At 34.5% G+C, this 19,007-nt stretch overlaps 1 protein-coding gene across 1 annotated transcript in view; it reads right to left on the bottom strand.

The window, feature by feature from the left end:
- Positions 1–19,007, bottom strand: part of DACH1 (dachshund family transcription factor 1) — a 392,519-nt gene that overhangs the window by 173,807 nt on the left and 199,705 nt on the right. The window contains exon 3 of the mRNA XM_011369789.1: positions 4,653–4,814. Coding sequence (XP_011368091.1) covers positions 4,653–4,814 — 162 coding nt within the window. The remainder of the gene's footprint in view (positions 1–4,652; positions 4,815–19,007) is intronic.

Raw genomic sequence — 19,007 nt, 5'->3', positions numbered from 1 at the left:
TTGGGACATCTGTTTTGAGATCACATTTTGAATAGATATGAACTCATTTCCTACTAAGCAACCAATCTACTATTGTTGATAGCTGTTTACCAGTTCTGTGAGTCAGATATTAGCTAGTGGCAAAGGTCCCTCTTAAGTCCTCCGAGTATTTTTTAAACTGTGTACATAGTGTTTTCCTTAAATAAAATGTTAAGAGAAGTAAAAATGCAGTCTTTTCCTGCCTCTTGGTAAATTATAGTCCACAAAGTCTTGCACTTGGGAATAGTATTTAATGTATTTATCTTTAAAGAGTCATTTCCTGTGTTGTCATTCGTTAAGGGAGTAAGATATTAAGTTTAGCAAGTATTTAAATACACAGAAACTATTAAGAGATGCTTACTATGTCAATATTTATATATCATTTCAAAACCAGAAGTAAAATTATGTTTCCTTTATTTAGATTAAATCGATTGTGATTAATTTAGTATCCTCAAAAATGTGCATGATGCCAAAAAACACAAAAAGATAAGCAGATAAAAACGCAGCTATAGATTCTATGGAATTGACCCTGGGTTCACCGGTTTTAAATTCTGCCTTTTCATTATCGCAGTCCCAATTTCCAAGAAACGTTTTTTAAGCTGGTTATGTAGATCAGGTCTTAAAGCAAAAAAATAGCAATTTATCTGGCCTGGATGTTGTGGATAGTGTTGCCACTAAAAAGAATCCAGGACATTTTTCCTTCTTATCTGCAGTGTAGCTCATATCAGCCAACCTGTCACAAGATAGTACTTGATATAAACAAGAGATTGCAAAGACATCTCAGTAATCAATATCAGGATGGCTACAGTATGGAAACCCCAACCAGTGCATATCATTTGTCTCAGCATCTATTTCTATGGCCAAATGAAGCATTAATTCAAATCATAAATCTATGGTGATTTAAATCTGGGAATGAGCACCTGCCTGCTTTAATGATTTATTTTGTACATTTCAGTAAGCAGGAGATTTGTCCATATGAACTGACAGGTCACCTTCAGATGCCAGGAGCAGACTGTTTATCACCATGCAGACTAGCATCTCATCTTAGCAAGTAAATATTAAACTAAAAGAATCCAATTGATTGTGGATGAGGGAGAATGGCGACACGGCCATATATTTTACTCAGCATGCTGATGCCTCAGTCGGCTCTATCCTGAGGTCCTCAGTTCTTCTTAAAGTGATCATTCTATTGGAAGGATGTGAGCTCAAGGTTACCATGCAAAATTGGGATATACCGTAATTATTTGTCAGTGTCAAAGGTTTCTTTAAACATCCTTTTCTGGCTAATTTTTACATTGCATATTAAGAACTGCAAAGAATCATCTATAATAAAAATATCTCTTTACCTGACCAAGCTAAGTCAAACCAGACCAAGCAAAAACAAAATCTGTTTTCTGGGGCAACAAGGATTTATTTACAACCAAGGGGAAAAGACTAAAACAAAAACACAGTCATGTTCTTATGTAGGGAAATGTAAAATGTTTAACAGAACTTGTGAGCCAGATGAGTGCAAGAGAAAAAGAACCCTGGATTGACTTCAAAAATGTCACTGGATTTGGGCAGAGCTAAGTAGCAACAATACATCATTTAAGTAGCACCTCTCTCAGGGGTTTCACTACTTCAAAGGGCCAACTGATAGATTCATGAGAGCAGTAAGTTTGTATTCTGAAATATAGGCCTCTGAGATTCTTGGGATTCCATTTGGAATTTCTATGCTTCAGTACAACTTCTTAAGCAGCTCATGTTAACTGATGCTCCTAGAGGATCCAGTGCTTCCTGTTATGACTGCCCACACACCTAGCCGTCCCGCCCATGGACTGTATTCCTCGTGAGTGCTGGGACTGTAGCATGATTATTTTTGGGTTCCTAGAATGAGCTAAAATCAAACGTACAACCAAATCCAAATGACATAACAGCTGCCTGTACCTTAACAATATCTAGCAGAGAGAATAGGAAAACAGAGGAGGAAACAGTTGATGACTGTGAAAAGAGGAAAAAGGAAAATTTTCAGGACTGCGAGTTTGGAGAAATAGTAATAAAAACAGCAAAAGCAATACCAAAATGAAAAATCTTACTGGTCACCAAGCAAGGTGATAAGCAGACACGTAATAAACAAAGTGATAAACACTTGACAAATACAATCTTTAATTCCCATGACGTAGATGGTATTATTTATGCCATTTTCCAGATGTAGAATGTTAGATTCAGAAACTTTACATAACTTTCTAAAAATACAGAACAAATAATTAGCGAACATTTACCAAGAGGCAGGCACTGTTCTCAGAATCAGAGACCAGTATCACATAAAGCAACAACTAATTAACCAACTGCTTCGACCTATGCAAGCACAACCCCACCCTCACCATTGCCTTGTACCCTTCCCCAAACTCTCTTTTCCTGATCTCTAGATAATGAAGGAGGACGGTGGGTGCTCTCAGGAAATAAAATAAGTCATAAATTCTTAGAGGACAGCCAAATATAATAAAAATGATGACGATAACATCCCCCTCCAAATCAGCTATAGATATCTAACATAAATGATCTACATGACTTGGACTAGCAACAGCACCAATGTTAACATAATCTCAAAATATTAAAACCCTCTAGGACAATTCAAATAAATTTCTGCTCCTGGTTCAAATTGCTATTGGATGGTGTATGTCCAATCTGTAAAGCAATATAAACTACCAGGTAAATACCTTAGTGGAAGAGAAATGATTGCTTTTAATTAAAACATAAAAGAAAACTCAATATTTTTAGGTCATTATGATAGCCTATGTACCCAAATAATTAAGATGAAATACAATTCAGTCAGTAGGCAAATGTTATTCTGTAATATCGATTATTAAATGTATGTCAGTGCTTAATTATAAGCCATATTCTCCTTATCTTCTGTCTATTGGTTTCTCCAAAGTCTACTGCTGCTCTGTTGCTCAGGAAATTTGAACAAAGATACATGTTTTAATATATTTTGCTTTAAATGTTATTGAATTGCATAATTTGTTTATCCCTCTTCCTAACACCAACTATTAAGAACACTGTGAATTAAAGGCTTATTCTTCCAAACTTTTGAAAACAACCCACCCAGATTATATTTTAAAATGATAATTAAAATTTAAAGTGGCCAAATTATTTGTTTTTAAAGGTATCTAATATTGGATATTTTACAAGCTAAAGTCAAAGACTTCTATTTTTTAAAAAAAATATGTACTTAATAGTTTTCAAGAGAATTATAATTTTTCATTTTACTTCAGTAGTGTTTAACTTTTAAAAGTCTAAATGTATGTCTGTAAACTATGACCTGAACAATCTGCTGCCTCCTCCTTCTCACCAGGAGCACCATAAATGCAAGCACCGACGTTTTCCCTGGTTCCTCTCAGCTCTAGGGCCATGTCTTTTGCTCTCTTCCACGTCTTTTCATCTTTCTCAGAATGGCCACTACCTTCTTTCTAACCTACTCTCAAATCAAGCCCATACGGCCACTCCTTTCCTATATTCCTTGTGGAGTTCTGCTAAAAAGTTCTATTATTCCCTTTTTCCATTAGAAGCTACCCTTGGGCATCACTAAAGTTGTGATATTTTGTGCTTAGTGTATATATTTCAAAATGACCTCCCACCCTAACATTCATGTCTAGTGTGTGCTTCTATAGAACTGTGGCAAGAGAGATTAATTCTAAAATCCACAGTATTCCTTCATATATCCCTAACCAAATGCCACTGGACTGAAAGTAGAGAGCTGTTGATTATCTAAAGAAATAATCTGTTAAAATGATGCAGGGAAAAGAAAATTTAATTGTACTGCCATGAATTACTGTGTCCCTCATGGATATACGTTGGATATAGTATGTTGCACATATCTTGTAGTATCCAAATTTCTCTTGTTAAATTATATTTTGAGCATGGTTTCTACATTTTAAAGGGAAATGATACAGTACAGTGGCGGAATAAAATGTTGTGTCTCACCAACACACAGATGCTAAAGATAGCAATAAAAAAGTTAACTCATATTCGAAATCAAGTTTGATAAAACAAATTACCCAAATGAATTCTGCAAAGAGAAAGCTATTCCTTTGGTTGAAATACTGATTGTAAACTTTTCATCTCTTTCTCTATACCTCAAGAAAGAAAAAAAATCAAGAAAAATTAGAGTTATATGTTTAATATGAGAGAAATGTTTAAGGGTTGTATGTAGAAAGAATTATCAATATAATTCTTATTCTTGGCAGCACGTGAAAGGATTGTTATGTGTTTTGCTGCTAATGCAAATTTCTTATCTGATAACAAATGCATAAAAAATAAAAAAGATAAAGTGTGAGGTTTTGTTTGTAAATATTCTTCTACCTCTCTTACCTATAATCCATATTTTAAACTTCTGATTATAAAACCTTATTTGTGTTATGAAAGATGTTAACTGGGATGCTTAGAGAAGTTATAGACATAAACTTGATTTATAATAAAAAATCTTTGGTAATGATTTACTTAAACTGTTTGTTATTAGAGAGGCAAAATGCATACTGTATTCGAAGCTAAAAAGTACTAAACTTGTTGAATGAGCCACCGATAGTTTGTTCTGGAAAAGAAAGTAATGAGGTAGCAGAACAATCACAAACATTTGCAGTGAACATAAAACTTACCAACACTTGAATTCATGTCTCCGTTTTCAGAATCTGCTCCATGTTGATTATTACTGGCATGATAGTTGCTCATTGCTTCTAATTTGATTTTTTTCACCTTCATTGCTTCGGCGATAGCTGCATTGGTAGCAGCGGCAGCTGCTGCAGCTGCTGCTGTCAGACCTTAAAAGAATAAATTAAAAATGAGTTAATTCAAAATCTGATTTTTCATGTAATAGTCCATGTATTTTATATAACACACATACAAACATATTAAAGTATCTGATTCCTTCATGCAACACTCTAATAACATATATTCATTCCCAACTAGCCAATAAAATGACATCAATATAATAGAGAAAGTGCTTTCTAAACTCCCAAATTAAATATTAGCAGAAACATAATTCATGCGGAGGATAGTAATAGAAATGCATCCAGAATGATCTCTCAAATAAACCAATCTGAACATGTCATTCCCCGCTAAAAGTCCTCTACATCTGCATAAAGGTGGAAAAAATCTGAGCTCTTTAGCTTCATTCATGAAGCCTTGCATTGAGGAGTGAAGCTAGCTCATCACCCAAAGTTTCCTCGTTCTCATGCTACTCTCCAGCTACACTGAACATGCCACCAGCACCCACACATGCCCTGCCTCTTCAAGCTTTTGCATAAGCCATTGTCCTTATCTGGTCTATCCCTGTCCCACAACTCACTCCCCCAACTTTCCATCCTCTGGCATTCTAGTCCCAAAGGGGACAGTTTTATCCACTTGGCCAAGTTGTTCGTCCAGAACAGTCTTTCTCTGTTCAGCCAGAGAACAGGAGATAGGAATGGATGTGAGATTAGAAATAGAGTTTGAGACCAGATTACAGGACAGAAAGCTAAGGCCATACTTTATTTATAGGCTAGACATAGCCAGCAGAGGTTTTTGAGCAGGGAGGCTTGTTTTCCTTAACTGTGTGAACTTTTACCAAGTCAATTCACTTCATCTTGGCATCCTTACCAAAATAACAGGCACCGGAATGCATGAAAGATGTCTCCTTATTGTGAAACTTTATAACAGTCTACAAGAGGATATATACCATCACCTCCACGCCCTACTCTTTGCTTCATAGTTTCTGACTACAGTGCTTCAGCCTGGTTTGAATTTATCTGTGTGATTTATTTCTACTCCCAGCTGGTGGATTAGAGACTGAACAACTCTCTCCTCCTTTTCCTCCCCACTAATCATCGCTTCTAGTTACTATAGCAAATAAGTTATAGCCTCAGGAAAGTCTTTTTTCCTAGAAATTACTGCTGTTTTTAGAGGTTAGGAGACCTCACCTTTCCTTCAGATCAGACTAAAAAGGCCTTGACGACTTTCACTTCAACACAAGACCTTCAGATTGGAGCTTTGCATGAAAAACTGATAACTGCCCCCTAAAAAGGCACTGATCTAAATTCAAAGAATTCATCTGAATCTGGACTGAGCATTTATCGCCTTTTAAGTCCCAAACTTGAACTGATTCTCTCATCTTCCTATGATTGAATTTTCTCCCCAGTTACTCATTTCCTCCAAAGATGTTTCAGAACATTTTCTTTCCTGTTCTCTTAAAATTCTCTTTGTGTTTTTCAGCAAATCTCTCGTCCTCAACTCTGCCTTGTCACAAATGTGCACATCTCACTTGTCCCTTCTCTGCATTTACTGGTGTTATTCCATCTCCAATTGATGACACTTTTAGGGTTTTATCTTTGATTGATGCTTTACCCTGCTGTGGGTAAATATAATTCTATAGTATTCCAATAAGAAAGACAATTCTAGTTCCTCAGTGAGACAAGTCCATTCATAGCTATGACTCCTGCAGGATATCATGAGCTGGCCACAGCTCCCTCCGCTAGAAGAACTCTACTTTTCTTTAACTGACTGCATTAAACCTTGACTTTTAAAGTTTCTTTTTTATAATTTTATTATTTATTTAATCTTATCTATAGTGCTCTTCTATCTTCCCATTTGGCAATTTATTTCAGTTTTACATTCCTAATAAAATTCCAAAAGATATAGCATATAATCTGTGTGTCACACACATTTAATTCTTTAATAGCTTTCAAATTCAACCAATTTTATCCATTTCGACTGGCTTCTCCTAATGCAAGCTGCCACATTTCCATCCCTGGAATCCTGCAATAGCCTCTTAACAGCTTCAACTTTTCCCACCTCCAATCTCTTATTATTCATACAGCAAGGAGTCAACACAACATCATGAAAATGAAAATCCAATCGTAGCATTCAATGACTGCTCTTAGGAGCAACCTGATGCTTTTGCCTGGCTGTCAGGACCCTTTGTGCACAGTTCCCTGCCTATCTGTATAATGTCATCTGTCCCCCCAAGTTCCCTTTGCTCTCTGTGCTCCAGACACATAGGCCTTCTTTCATTTCTTCCAGTGGACTACATTCCTCCTTTCAAGCCAGACTGCACACATTATTCCCACTTTTTAGAAAAGCTCTTAGGTCCCCATCCATGCATCCATCACGTGACTTAAATACTATGCTTCTAGGAGTAGCAGGCTAAGGTTCCTGATTCTTCAGTCTACCTGGAAAACAGTTATTAACATTTTAAGAATCAGCTCAAGTCTCACCTATTGAAAGAGCTGAACTTTCCCACTCCACTCGTAAAGAGTAGAGCTAGTGATCTACTACTCCTTGTATTCTCAACCCTGCTGCATGAGAGTTTGCCATTTCTTGTGCATTAGAATCACCCAAGGAGTTTTTAAAACATGCAAATAGCTGAGTTCTACCATCTGAGATTCTGGTTGGGACCTCTGCATCTCTATGTTTTTAGTTGATTCTATTTGCGTCATTTTAAGGTGCAATCTGAGAGGGGAAACATATCATTTTTTGGTACATTTGTACCATTTTTTTTGTACAAATGGGGGACTGTGGGGGGTCACTTTAGGGCTAGCTTACCATCCTTAGATTTTTGATGACAGGAATTTACACGAAAGCATGTCTGCATCTTACAATAAAAGATTATTAACCAAGCAGATCACCGTTACAGTGGTTTTCATAAGTGAGTTTACATGAAAATCAACAAAGAAATGTTAAAATACAAAATCAGGTTGAACTAAGGAATCAGAGTTTGAAACGTACTGCTCTAGTGTGGTGCACTTTGTAAAAATGAGTTGTCATGTACCTTTCGTCTACACGGCAGAAGCAAAGAGGGCAGCCGAGTCCTGCAGCACTTCTCTGTTATTGATGCAGGTCATGCATGTTTTTAACTCCAGCCACCACCTACATATATAAATCTCTTTGGTATATACAGTAATTGTTACTTAAATGGCTTGAATAATTGTTCCTGATTCTTTCATTGGTAAATTTTTAACCAGATTTCTTTTTCCCATTAGGGGAAAATATATATGTATCGGAATGAAGGGGGCGGGGAATGAATGAATAAATTCTTACACTCTTACACTCTTACTCTAAGGAATGATTAACCCATCTATCTTACCTTACCGACCTTGCTTTTTTTACACTCTCAAAGAACATTTATAGTATCTCACGCACCAAAGCAAAAACATGTACTGAACTGAGAAGTCAAATGTAGTGTAATTTTACTTTAAAAGATTTTAAATCCAACTTTGTCATCAACAGTGAGGAAACTTTGACGTATTCTTAAAATTCATTTGCCAGTGTTGAACATAATAGTTTGAGAAATATTTTGTTTAAAAAAGACATTCTCCTTCAGAGGAAGAGTAATAAGTCATTCACTGTGCACTCTCAGTCCTTCAATTGGCCTTCAGGGAAGGGATTGTACATCAAACTTAAGCTAGAGCCCATATTTCGACATCATCGAAAACATCTTGGTTTCTTTTTCTTTCCTATTTGATCTTAACAAACACTATCACTTACAATTTAAAAGAATGAATAGATTTTTAGACAGAATTTAGAAACACAGCTTGTCATATCATTGTCTGAGTTATGATATAAACTCATTGCAATGGACTCCATTCTGCTCTGCTCCATCAGAGAAAACTCGATATATAATCTTTTAAAACTAGCTTTGTGAGAAATTATTTTGATCCTGGCTTATAGAGTTCTTGTACTTTTACGGTCACTTGTTGGTACACCACTAAATTTTTTTTTTTTAAGTTCTTGTTGATAAACTGACTACATGGAAATTACTACTTGTCTAAACTCTCTAGCATGTAAGAAGTAAATATATGGTGTTTGAAAGAAAAGCATTCCAAGAAGCCATACACACTTTGGACAACATTCATTAAATTTATCTGGGATACTGCAGCAAGTTATATATTCTTATGGCTTCAAAATCCTTATCTCTAAAATCAGACATATCAATTCTAACATCAGACAACGTTGTGGAGAATATAGATGAAATGAGGCATGCAACACATGGGCACACACTAAGCCCTCTGCAAATGGCTGTAGATATCGTCAGGCAAACCACGATATCTATCATGTTCTTTTGTTTAGTTTTGCCTTTGTTCAACTACTCATAAAATGGAAATATGACAAAAGCTACCTAACAAAGTAAAGTGAAAATTAAGCCATTTGACAAATGGAGATCTAAAAACCATGCTTCTATCAAATTATTTGATTTAGTAGCCTACATTGATCAAATTTATCACAAAATCACTAAATCTCCACTCTGTGCTATGTAGATACAAAGCCTTCGCTACTTCAAATTCAGTATCCTAAAACCAATCCATAGGTTTATCATTTAGAAGAGAAACAAGCATTATTAGCACTTAAGAGCTTTACTTTACTTTGCAAAGATAGCATTTTCTTCTGCTTTCGACTTTTATCAAAACAGCCTTTAACTCCTTCAAATGCCATTATACAATCCTGATCGCTCTCTTTAAAAAGGGAAAAGTATCCCCATTCTATTTATTTCAAATAAGTTAGTACCCCTAGTTATAAAGAGTAGATTACAACTGTAGATTATAAATATCAATAAAAAAGACATATTGCTGTCAAATTCTTTCTCTGATCTGTTTGTTTGCTCATTAACTTGAAAGGTCCAATCTTTGATCTTTGGTTTCAAAGACATCAAGATGACTTCCAAATGTTTGATATGTTGTCTACTTTTACATCACATTCCATATAAAATGCATTTTCCAAAACCTAACAGTTAAATAAAATGAGTTATACGCAAGAGATAGTCAGCGTTCAAAGCTTCCATATGATAGGCTTTTTATTAATCTCTGTCACTTTACCCAAATTTAGAAAAAAAAAACATTTTAAACATGTAGTAGATTATAGCCAATGATAGTTATTATTAATATTCTGGAATTGATAAGTTATTTATGTCTGGCATTCTTCCTACTGATTATTCAGGGAGACAGGCAGCTTATAAATATCTCATCACTCCACCGTCACAGAAATTTCATCGACAGTGCTCAGGCACAGCTATTAGCAATATGAATCTAACCATTACAAGAAGGAGGAAAATCGAACATGTGGCATTAATACGCAGTCCTGGTTTCTAACCATCTGATAGGCAGATGGTGTGAAGCGGATTCTCCAGCTGAAATGAAGGGGCACATCATTTAAAACCTTGTTTGCATTCTAACTGATATCAGTGCCATATTGATATACATGATACATCATGGCAGTATTTGAACAATCTAGTTTGTTTCAGTCATAAATGTTTACAGCCTTGTTTTTTTAATCTTATAAGCATGTTCAGAAGAGTGTATTTTTAATTTATGAAACCTATTGTTTACTTCTGTTGAACTAGAAGATTAGCAGAAAGCAGGAATATTAAATTACTTCAACCAGAGCAATATAACCAAGACAGATGAATATAACATCCTTTCAATAAAGGATGTTAGTAAAGGAATTTTAAAATTAGCCCAGGCATTTTGTTCATTAAATACACTTATTCATTTAAACCTTCTAGCCTTTTTTTCCCCAAGTGGCATACAGAGAAACTTAATGCTTTACGTAGTCATTCATTTAAAATTCTCACTGTGTGCAATTAATCTTGTCCAACAATTCAATTCAGAAAGTAAAACATCAAAAAGCAGAGTCCAATTCAACAGTCATTACTGTGAAGTAATCTTTCTGTTCCTGACAGTTCCTATAAACTCTTTGCAATACTCTGTTGAAGGTGCATTGTAAGCTCCATATGAGTTTGAATTACAACTCAATTGAAATCACTCCAAGTCTTAGAATAACTCTTGGCTCAATAATAACAACTTGAAAACACCAGTACCTTTTTCTTATTCTGTTTCCTTCCTACACTTATTGAAATATCAGCTGTCTAGAAAAAAAACTGATACTAATTTTCAGTTATTTTATTTCTCAATGCTTTCTAAATAAATGAAAATTGTGATTGAAACATGCCTGTTCTGACTCTTAAATGATTAAATAACAGAAATGTTAAGTAATCAGAATAACTAACTTAATTGTGAATCAGGGTAGACTGAAGATTTTGAGTGTAAATTTGTCTCCTAATGTCCATGAGACTGACTTTTCTTGCCCTTTGAAACACATTTATATTCTACCAAGAACAGGAAAATTGATCTTTGAGGGCATTAATAGAAAACTCTTTATACCAGTTTTCAGTTTTTCAATTGATTAAATTAAATTCTTAAAATGTTTGGGTTAACAAATAAACCCCACTAATTTGGAGAAATGTATAGGAAGAGTTTATTATAATACTGATAATGACTAATAAATCAAATAGACATCAATGTAGCATATTCTTGTTCTGAGTAGCTTAGAATTGCAGTCTCTCAGAGTGAAGGAAGTCAGAGCAGTAGAGCAGTCAGGAGGAGGGAATAACGAGGGGGATGTTTTCTGGCCACGTGTAAATCACTGAGGAATTTCCATGGAAGTTTTTTGAAATACTCAAATTCTGATCACTAACTGATAGAATTGGGCTGAAACATAAAGAATAAAAACTTTCAAACTACTATCGTTTAAAATAATAAAACAAGTGATTTATGAAAAGTTGAACTTGGTACAGCAAGTTCTTGAATAAACAACTTTCACTTTTACTTTTTCTTTTTTAACATTTGTGCCTTTAGAAAAATATCTCTAGACATGCACATGGGGTCTAGACTTATAAAACAAGGAGACAAGCAAAACTTTATCTAATGCGACCCTTTTATTTTACTGACGACGAAACTTAGCAGCAGTGAGGTTAATCATTTCTATAAAGTCACACCATTAAATAATGATAGAGTAATCCCAATTCCCTAACTCCCCCTTCAGCATTAGCCACACCAATTCTGTCAATAAATGTAAAAAGAAAAAGACAGAACACAGTAACTACAGAGTTACTGAAAGAAAACGAATCTCCTTTGCTCAAGTAGTTATGAATTGCATAGAAAGTCAAGGTTATAGACATTCAGGTGATATCACAAGTATAAATTGACTCCACTTAGGAACCTGATCTAAATGTTCATTTGTGATTTAGTTTTATAGAATTTAGAATATCTGTCACTGAAGCAATGGTCATTAAACTTTAATTATACATCAAACTTTTAACTTATACTACTGGTGAAATACAGTGTTTCTATTAGCCTGAAACCTATATCTTAAAAGAGTATGGAACAACAAGGAAAAAGAGAAGAGAGAACAAATTATTTTCTTCTATATATTTTGAATATAGAAAAATAAAAACAAAGTGAAATATATAAACTTTGACTCTAATTTCCTTTAAAGCACCCTCATCATTATTTCTTATTATTCTATCCTCCAATATACTGGGCATTAAATGTCCCCATGTTTGTCTAAGGCCAAATACTTCTTAACTACCTACATGACTCATCACCCCAAATTACTGAATGCCTTGACTCCAGGCAGGTAGCTCTTACTAGCCTGAGAGTAACTGATAGTAAGTGGCATTCTGAAAGAAAGTTTTCTTAAAGAGGTAACTTGTCAATATATTGACAGTTCAGGCAGTATAATAAGTGAAAAGAGGAAACAGTGTCATAAATTTACTTTCCTGCAAGAGTCACCCCACTGGCATTTTAGCCTAAGAATAATCTCCCCCAAATGTTCTCCGACACCATATAAATTCTCTTCTAAATCCTTTAATATGTCAGTAAGTCTTCTTTGTTGTCTTTTTTCCAGAATCCAGGTAGCATGTGGGGCTCTAACAGTCTGTGATTATTGGTAAGGAGAAGGGTTAAGAAAAAAGTGGAACACAGGTGGCCATTTTTACATGTAAGTCTTGTTTGGGAGAAGTTATCCAATGAGATAGAAAGAGCTGGAGAAGATATGGCCATATTTTTTATATAAATAACAATATTAGCTTTCTTTGAAGGAAACAACTCAAGAAACAAATGTATTTATACAGACACTTTCTGAAGAGGTCGGGGTGCGGGTTGGGGCTAGTCGAGGCAATGTATTCTTTACTCCTTTGTCATTAAGTTCTTGCATTTATATCAACATCTTAATTTCCATAATTAACCTACAAAGGCGATATTTTTCTCATTTGGGTACCAAAAAAATGTGAATGGTGATAGGCAAATTGTAGTGCTTGTAATCATAGTCAACTTTTTTAGTGTAATTTAGACAAATTACTTAAGTCGTCCGATTTTGAGGTAACCTTATATTTTATTGTTCAAGAAAAAACTGCTATGTTAAAATTATTTCCCTTCCGAGATTTGATTAGTATATTTAACTCAGCTCACCTAAGAGCAGAGGAGACGGATGTCAAGGAAGAATTACCAATGGCTGGTATTATATTATTCATTTCTATTTTTAGCTGCAAAAATCATTCCAACAGAAAGAAACACTTATTTCCTAAGGTGGCAAGAAATGTGACTCTTTTGTGTATTCTGATAGAACTTTTATTTTATTTCAAAACAACAGTAAATCAAAGCAAATCTTCAATTTTCCTTATATATTTTTTTCAGCTTAGAAGCAAAGTCTGTAGCTATACTGATCCAGTCTTCTCTTGACCTAATTTATGTTGTACCATGAGATTCTATTAAAAGAAACTAAATCACTGCAGTAGATTTATTCACCTTAAATAATTTAAGCTAATTGAAAACGACCAAACTAAAACTAAAACACTTCTCTCAAGCATTCAACTTCTGCATGCCAATTAGTAATTTAAAAACCAGCTAATCACAACAGCTTTGTTAAAAACACGGACCTGTACAAAGTACACATTTCTCTACCTCCACTGGGCTGAATATAAAATTAAACATCAATTCTGAGTCTGAAAGTATATCTCTTTTGTAGTAATTAGGCAAGTCCAATAAAATATTTTCACTGATGGATCTGTGATTTTTCTCAATTTTCCCAAATAATTTTGAAAAGTACATATAGAAAAATGAGAGAAATATCTAAAAAACTATATCCAATCACTCTTTTGACAGTGAGTTATGGCATTTCAAATCTATAACATGGCTTAAGGAAAACAAAATTAAAAACATTATTATTCTCAAAGGTTACTATATCATAATAACCAGAAACTGAACTCCTATGCATTGGTTTTAAAATTAAGAACCCAGTTTAATGTTGTTATTATTAGCGTATTATTTTTTTGCTTTACTCCTTGTTAAAAGTTATTAAATACCATTTTTATTTAATCCATATTAATAGCTACACAAATGTTATCACAAATTATACTATTCTAATTGTCCCATCATTATAGAACTCCATTTGTAAAGCCAATGGTCATTTGTCTCATGCAATTATTTAATTTTATAATTCGGTTTTTGTAATACCTGGAATGTGTAGCATAATCACTCTTATACCAATCCTACAAAGAGTTACAAAAGCTTTTTGCAGTATTTTTACCATACGTCTTTCTTATGAGAATTAGAAAATTCAAACATAACTTTATCTTGGAAGTAAAGCCTTTTGAAATATTGCTAAAGTGCATATTGAATAAAGACAACACACTTAAGCAGACTTTTCCCCCTTTAAACAGCATTCATCTTTTCAAAAGCAATAGATTCTCAGTCCGCACGAAGTCTATTGCATTATTCATTTCATGTGCAACCTCATGCTGGACCATAAATTGTGACTTTATCTAATCAAAGGAGACTTAACTCTACAGAAGGTCAAAGGTTTAATTTTGTGAAGTATTATCTTACGCTATGAGTTTAACCGAAAAATAGAAGAAGAAAAACAGCCAAGAAACTGGTAATAAATGAACCTTTATTGCCTCAGGCATTGGCCTAGTTAATAAACTTTCATTGAAGGTTTCTTTCAACTGTTATGGACAATGAGAGGGAAAAAATCTTAAATTACAGCCATGTGTGACTTTTAAGGCAGTCATTCTTTTTTATCTCAACCTCCCTAGCTCAAGGAAAAAAAAAGACAAAGAGAGATTGTCTTCGATCTCTTAACCAAAAATGTATGTTTCTAAACAGATGAAAAAGTGCAGATAAACTTTTCTAAAAGGAGAGGTCAGCTTTGAACAATATAAAAAAAATGCATTCTTTAAGTGTTGAATCTTAGAGAACAATCTCTCTAGCTAAATGTAAAACTACAAAAGGAGGAGGAAGAAATGTTGTTTTCTCCATAACTCTAACTCTTAAATTGTAGCCTCCTGCTTAGCAAAAAATGATGTCTTATTATCTTGCCATTATTCCACAAATTCCATTGTAATTTTAACATTCATTAAATATATTGTTAATAAGTACATTATTTATGTACTATCTGCCCTGTTTTAATACCAAAAAAAAAAAATCCTCTTATTTTTAGAAAAAAACTAGTAGCAAAATAATTCATTTAATTGTTATCCAGTTAAAATTTTTAAGAGGAACAAGTCCTTTCAGCTGGTACTCTCAACCAGCAATGAATGACCTCTGGGCAGTTTTGTTTTTCGGTATTTTCTAGAGAAGCAATGAATTGAGTCTTTCTGAACTAACAGGAGGGATTGTGTTGAGTATAAAAGTTATCATGATCTCAGTTCCAACATCTTTATCTCCACACCACAGCATAAATAAAGTAGATCCTCTGTCACCCTAACAGAGTTCACATAAGCTTTGAGAAGGGGTGAAAGCCATGTTTTGCCTCTTACTTTAGATGTTCTCAAACAGAAAAGAAGGCGGTCTAGCTCTGGGCTCCTACTGGAGGCCCGGCCTCCACGCCCCAATTCCACCCACAAATCACAATGCTCTCAGCAGGGTACCCAACCCTCTTCCCACCCGCGGCATTTGCACAGAACTGGGCTCTCCTTCATTCCAGGAACATGTCCTCAGGTTGCTATCTCGGCCACCTTTGAATCCAAACATGATAGCTGCTCACACCCGCAGCACCAGGTGAAAGCAAGACCAGGCTCCCTACTAAGAAATACGCTCCGCACAGCTGGCAGGCAATGAGTTCTACTGGGGTCAAGATAAAGCAATTTTATGCCAGCAGCTCTGCTTCTTTTCTATATTTGCCAAGAGTAGCAAGAGAGACTTTGGAGAAAATGAAAAATACTGAGATTAAAGACATTTGAAAGTGAATTATGAATGGGAAAAAAGTCAAGTTCTACACATAGAATATTGAGGATAAAAACATAGGTTTTCTAATAACAGTTAGATATGGATATCAGTATCTAAAGCAAATTGAGACAATTAGTTTTCATTAATTGTTGGAGAGTTTTAGAGTCATTGAGTAAGTTTTGATTTCATGCAAGAAACCATAAAGTGCCTCTCAAAGGTTATAAGGAAAAACATTGTCAAAAGAACGATTGATAAACATAATTTTTTTGCCCCACTGTATTTTCTACCTAATTGGTATATATGCCTATAGTTGGGGAACAAAAAAATAAAGAAGTAAAATACAATGAAGAAACATCAACTACTTTCTGGAAAATAAACACTATATTTGAACGTGTATAGTGAATGGCTAGTAATATACGTTTGTGGATAACTGTTTTAATAATCATAGCAAGGATAGTCATGCTTTATAATTTCAGTTTTTTCATTTACCATTTTTGAGAAAGGTTGAGGTATATTAAGAAAGTGACCCAAAGGTCAGAGAAGCATGGGAGAGTAACAAAAACAGGTATCTCAAATCTAATTCTTTATTCCGTTAGTCAAAGTTTTATGGGTTTGGGAAAGTTGTGCTTTAGTGCACAGAGGATAAGAAAAAAGAAAGATCAAGGGAATTCAAAGGATTTATTAAAAGTGCAGATGGTAACTGCAGACTAGTGTTTTAGCTAGATAGACACAATTAATTAACTGTAACATTGTGAAACTCTAAAATGCTGAAAGAACGTGCTCATGCCTGCAATGCAGTAATGTAGTAAAATACTTATAATCTTTCAACCACCAGGAGCTTTTGTTGGTTTTTTTAACCTAATCCACAGCTTGACACAGATCCTAGGGTAATGGAACACAGTTCTTTGATTGAAATAATATCTAAACATTGCTGCGCTAGCCTGGTGGCCTAATAGAAGTCTGTCTCTCCGAAACTCGAGAAATTCAGGTTTGGAAACAAACTCAGATACTGAGCTCTGCTTTGTAAGGCCTTCAAGAAAAGCCTTTGAGACTGGAATATGCCTTTTCCAGTTTAACATGGCAAAAAATAGACATAAAATTTCTGCAATGGTTTTTTCTTCCAAATAATGAGACGGTCAAAGCAAATCATTTTCTTCAGCCACTAAAAAGCTTCAGCCTCTAATAAGACAACAGAACAGTGTTCATTATCACAGAGGGTCTAATATATATGCCATTAAAAAGCTAAGTATTTCAGAAGTGACCCATTCCCCAGGCTGTTTCCATCTTGATATGAAAATCTGAGTATTATCTACAAGTTTAATCATTATTATAAAGAAAGTTGATCCATATACTTTGTCAATTTTAGTTGTGGAAAACTTCAAAGTGTTCAAAAGCACACCGAAAATACCAGAAAAGAAATTTATATACATACTATTAAGTAAAAAGAAATTTCTATATCATTTTATTTTGCTCACTGTACCTCTATTTGCAATAATGATAAGAATGCAACACCTGAACATTTTAGTAAACAGAAGAATAATCTGGAATGGGAAATAGGATTGAGTCCTCTTAAGCATATGGTTGGAGGATAAATGTGAATTCCTCAACAGAATTAAGATTTTGTTATAAAGAAAGGAAGTGATAAGTGGTTATTGGAGAGCAACTAACAAGGCCTGTAATAAAAGCTTATTTGGGGGATATGGAAAAAAATAGCTAACGGCCTCAAAGATAAGCCCAATTACATTGCTATTCCAAACCTCCCATCACTTAACATCTTTCCCATGCTAGTTCAACAGTTTACATGTACATAGATTCAGAGGATAATATTTTTTAAGACACTGTTATACTTTTCATAATGAAGTCCTTGTACAGAAAAGTTCCATAAAATTATAATAGTGACCCTGATTTTTCTATTTAGAGGTACCAAGAACAGAAACATGAAATAGCACTCGATTGCTTTTAGTTTTCTTTTACACCTCCAGCTAGAGATATTTACAGAATAATGAGATGGCATGCCTATAAAGTATATAGGATGATATCCTTCATTGGACTGTCGACAATCAAATATATACAAGACAACTAGCACTAAAGAACTGGTCACTTAAACAGACATTTAAACATTTCCTGTGACAGTGAGGTGGTTAAAATTGGCGGTAATATTATTTAATGCCTTGATATGGTACTAGAAGTATTTGCCTCATGTTCTTCCTTCTCAAGGATGCAGACGTGTGTAGGAAAATTTGATACAAACTGTAGAACTAAAGAGAGGGAAGAGAAAAGAGAGAGAAAGGACTGAGGGACAGAGAGGCAACAGCAGCTTTACAAGTTCACATGTTTATTGTCATATAAGTGCTGTATGGTCCCTTTTTCACATCCCTCTTTGGAATCAACGGTAAAACAAAAATTTTTAATAAAGTTTAAAAATTAAGAGCAATAGCAGAAATGTGGTATAGGGCAAAGAATATAGGCTTTGTAGTTTAAGATTTGAGTTTTAACCTGCTCTCTGTCATTAGGTAGATGCCTCTGTTTGCAAGAACTAATTTCTGTCAGCTTCTCCAGCTGTAATAAGGAGAATCTTGTTACCTGTGTCCGACAGAGTTGGTAAGAACATTAAATTCCACAGGGTGTGTGGAAAACATACATAGGTATTCCATAATGACAGTTTCTTGCCTTCTTTTGTTTTGCTATCATTCCATGATAGCAGGTCTTTTCCTTGCTTCTTCTTCTTTCTTTCTTTCTTTATTTATTTTTACATTACTATCCCCATAACTGATGAAGCTGTCACTACTTGTTCAGCACAAATGGCAGAGCCAGGGCCATGACATCACTCCCATAAACCTGTATATTCCTTTAACTGTATATTCCAGAATCAATAATGGATCTTGGTAGAAAACATATTTCTCACAAAGAATTTTATTTTATAAGTACTTGCATGGATAAACTCTAGATCAAATGTCAAGATTGTATAAATTTTGAATC

This window comes from Pteropus vampyrus, unplaced genomic scaffold (assembly GCF_000151845.1).
Source record: "Pteropus vampyrus isolate Shadow unplaced genomic scaffold, Pvam_2.0 Scaffold155, whole genome shotgun sequence".
NCBI lineage: Eukaryota > Metazoa > Chordata > Mammalia > Chiroptera > Pteropodidae > Pteropus > Pteropus vampyrus.
This window is presented reverse-complemented; position numbering and strand designations above follow the sequence as displayed.